At 41.8% G+C, this 2,500-nt stretch overlaps 1 protein-coding gene across 1 annotated transcript in view; it reads left to right on the forward strand.

Annotated features, from left to right (window-relative positions):
* The window catches only part of ntrk2a (neurotrophic tyrosine kinase, receptor, type 2a), a 112,470-nt gene that overhangs the window by 73,089 nt on the left and 36,881 nt on the right, over positions 1-2,500 (forward strand). Inside the window, exon 14 of the mRNA XM_046035378.1 lies at positions 2,349-2,500. This exon is cut by the window's right edge and continues 37 nt beyond it. Within this exon, the coding sequence (XP_045891334.1) occupies positions 2,349-2,500 (152 nt within the window). The remainder of the gene's footprint in view (positions 1-2,348) is intronic.

Here is a 2,500-nt window from a genome sequence, read left to right on the forward strand (position 1 = left end):
TTCCCCTATATGCCAACGTCATAAAGGAGTGGGTGGAGGGTGTCTCAGACCATCCAACAAGCACTTTGCTGTAAGCATACCAATCCCTTAGCTCTTTAGAGCCCTAAAGGTAAAATCTGTGACAATAAAATTATTATAACAAATAGTAACTCTAGTTCTATCACATTTGGAGATTTTAAGTCAGTAAAAACTGCTCGTATGAGTCTGCTAAGCCCCACCCACCAAACTCACAAGAAGGAGCCGGTTGCCCATCGAAACCTCATCCCGCATGGGGCTTGCTGTCCATGGGAAGAGTCCCTCTCGCTTTGACTTGTCTTATCAAGGACTCCCCTACAAAACTTCACGGCCCAGGGCAGAGCACCCCAAGCTTCAGAGGCAGCTGTGACAACGTCTACAGTAACAGCCGGATGAGAGGCTGTCCACCCTCAAAAATGATTCCCCATTGTTTGTCATCATGCCTCTTTACCACTCGTCGATACTAGCACTATGGCTCCGAACACAATGAGCTCTGTGTGAAGCCGGAACATGATCGCATACGTGTTTTGTACTATACGCTGTTGGTGGCAAAGAAGGGATGGGCAGACACTTGGAACTGATTGGTTGTTTTGACCCAGAAGTGGTGGATTCTTCCAAATGGCCCCCAGCAAGAAGAGCCAGAAGAATGATTTTAATTTTATTGTTATTATTTTATTTTATTTTTACAGATTATGTGTCTTATGTGTCAGGATTCAGTTTTTTAGAATTCTCTACTGCAGTTTTAAGGAATGAGTAGTAGGCTAATGAGTGTCCATTATGCAGTTTGTGTGCTCAAAATGTCAGGGAAGGTGTCTACTGCTTGGGACAAACTTTAGGTGGGGAAAAATGGATTATAACTTGCACACATATCTAAGGTTAAATCAAGAGCAAATTGACTTGGTTGGTTATATGTTTTGTCTCTCTTTCAAGAGGCTTCTTCCGTTCTGACTGACTGGCAGGGAGTCCTAGCTATTAAGTCTCTGTGAGGTCGTTATCAAGGTGATGGATACCACTTGGTTCATTAGTGCTCCTGGCTGTTGTGACGACTGTTGTTTTGGTTTTTAGAGTCACCTGAGGCCAAGACTGAACGACCGTCATTGGCATTGTCATGAGGCAAGGTGTGAGTGTTTCAATCTCCTGGGAAGTGGTGAAAGGACAGAATCGTAGGTGGCGGATAAGTGGTGTCTCAGCCCTCCCCAGTTGAAAGATGGTTTCTCTACTCTACTCTGTAAATGGATCATTTCACTATTCCACCATGGAGGGAGTAAAAACTGTAAGGACACGACTGCTCCAAGACAACACCCTGAACAACAGAACTAACCTCAGTCCAGTCCAGATTTGGATTTGCTGGACCTCTTCTGAATACCACTATTTCCAGTACAACAGGGGATGCTACAGACAAAAGCATAGCTCAGTGCGGGCTCACCAGTATCTCCAATTGTGGCCAACATCTACCTGAAAGAAGTAGAAGTCAGAGGGGGGTAACTCCGGTGTTGTTGGAGAATCACTAAGCTTGTCTGTTAGAACTAGAGGCGTCATTTGGTTTTATTTAAGTATTTTTTTATTTGCTTACTGGGATCCTGAAGTGGAGATTTTTGTTGAAACATGGACTTGTGAATTTGAACTCAAATAAGGATTCACTGGTGGTTGAACTGTGGGTTTTGCATTGAACACTGACTGTGATGAACTTACAAATATCCGAGCGCTACATTTCTTTAAAATTACTAGTGGTTAATGATTGTTAAGGTGCCATGTACTGAAAAACATGGGTCCTTTATAACTGCAAAAAATGCATGTAATGTTTCTTGTGTAGGCCAAATGCATTGAATGACAATATTATTTACATTAAATTATGTATATTATTCAACTATTCGTCTTTTAGCACAAAAATAAAAAGTGGCAGATAAAATTTTTGAGTTGCAGACAAAAACAAATTCAGACCCTGCTTGCGAAGAATGCTGGATCACATATAATGGTTATGTAGCAACACATTTGAGTGTGTTGAGATTTCTCATATATCCTGTTCTGACAAAGAACAAAGAATTAATGTTATAAAATGTAACTGACACCTCTCTCCTTCTCTTTGATGTCTATGGTGATCAACAATAATATCTTAACCCTCCCCACTTAATGATCTCATCACCTCAGTCTCTGCTAATAACAACTTAAAAACTCTATTAATTCTCTTGTGTCCTTATACTATTAACATGGCTGGCATGCAGTCTAAAATACTTTTCCATCTAACATGCAAGACCTTTCTCAATCGTCGTAAAGATAAGATAAACCAACTGAACTCAGCAGTGTTTATCACCCCCCTCTCTCTGCTTTCTCAGGTCCATCTTCAGTGATCAGTAACGATGATGACTCAGCCTCTCCTCTTCACCACGTCTCCAACGGCAGCAACACTCCTTCCTCCTCAGAGATGGGCCCTGACGCAGTGATCATTGGTATGACCAAGATCCCAGTGATAGAAAACCCGCAGTAC

Source organism: Micropterus dolomieu, linkage group LG21 (assembly GCF_021292245.1).
Source record: "Micropterus dolomieu isolate WLL.071019.BEF.003 ecotype Adirondacks linkage group LG21, ASM2129224v1, whole genome shotgun sequence".
Taxonomy (NCBI): domain Eukaryota; kingdom Metazoa; phylum Chordata; class Actinopteri; order Centrarchiformes; family Centrarchidae; genus Micropterus; species Micropterus dolomieu.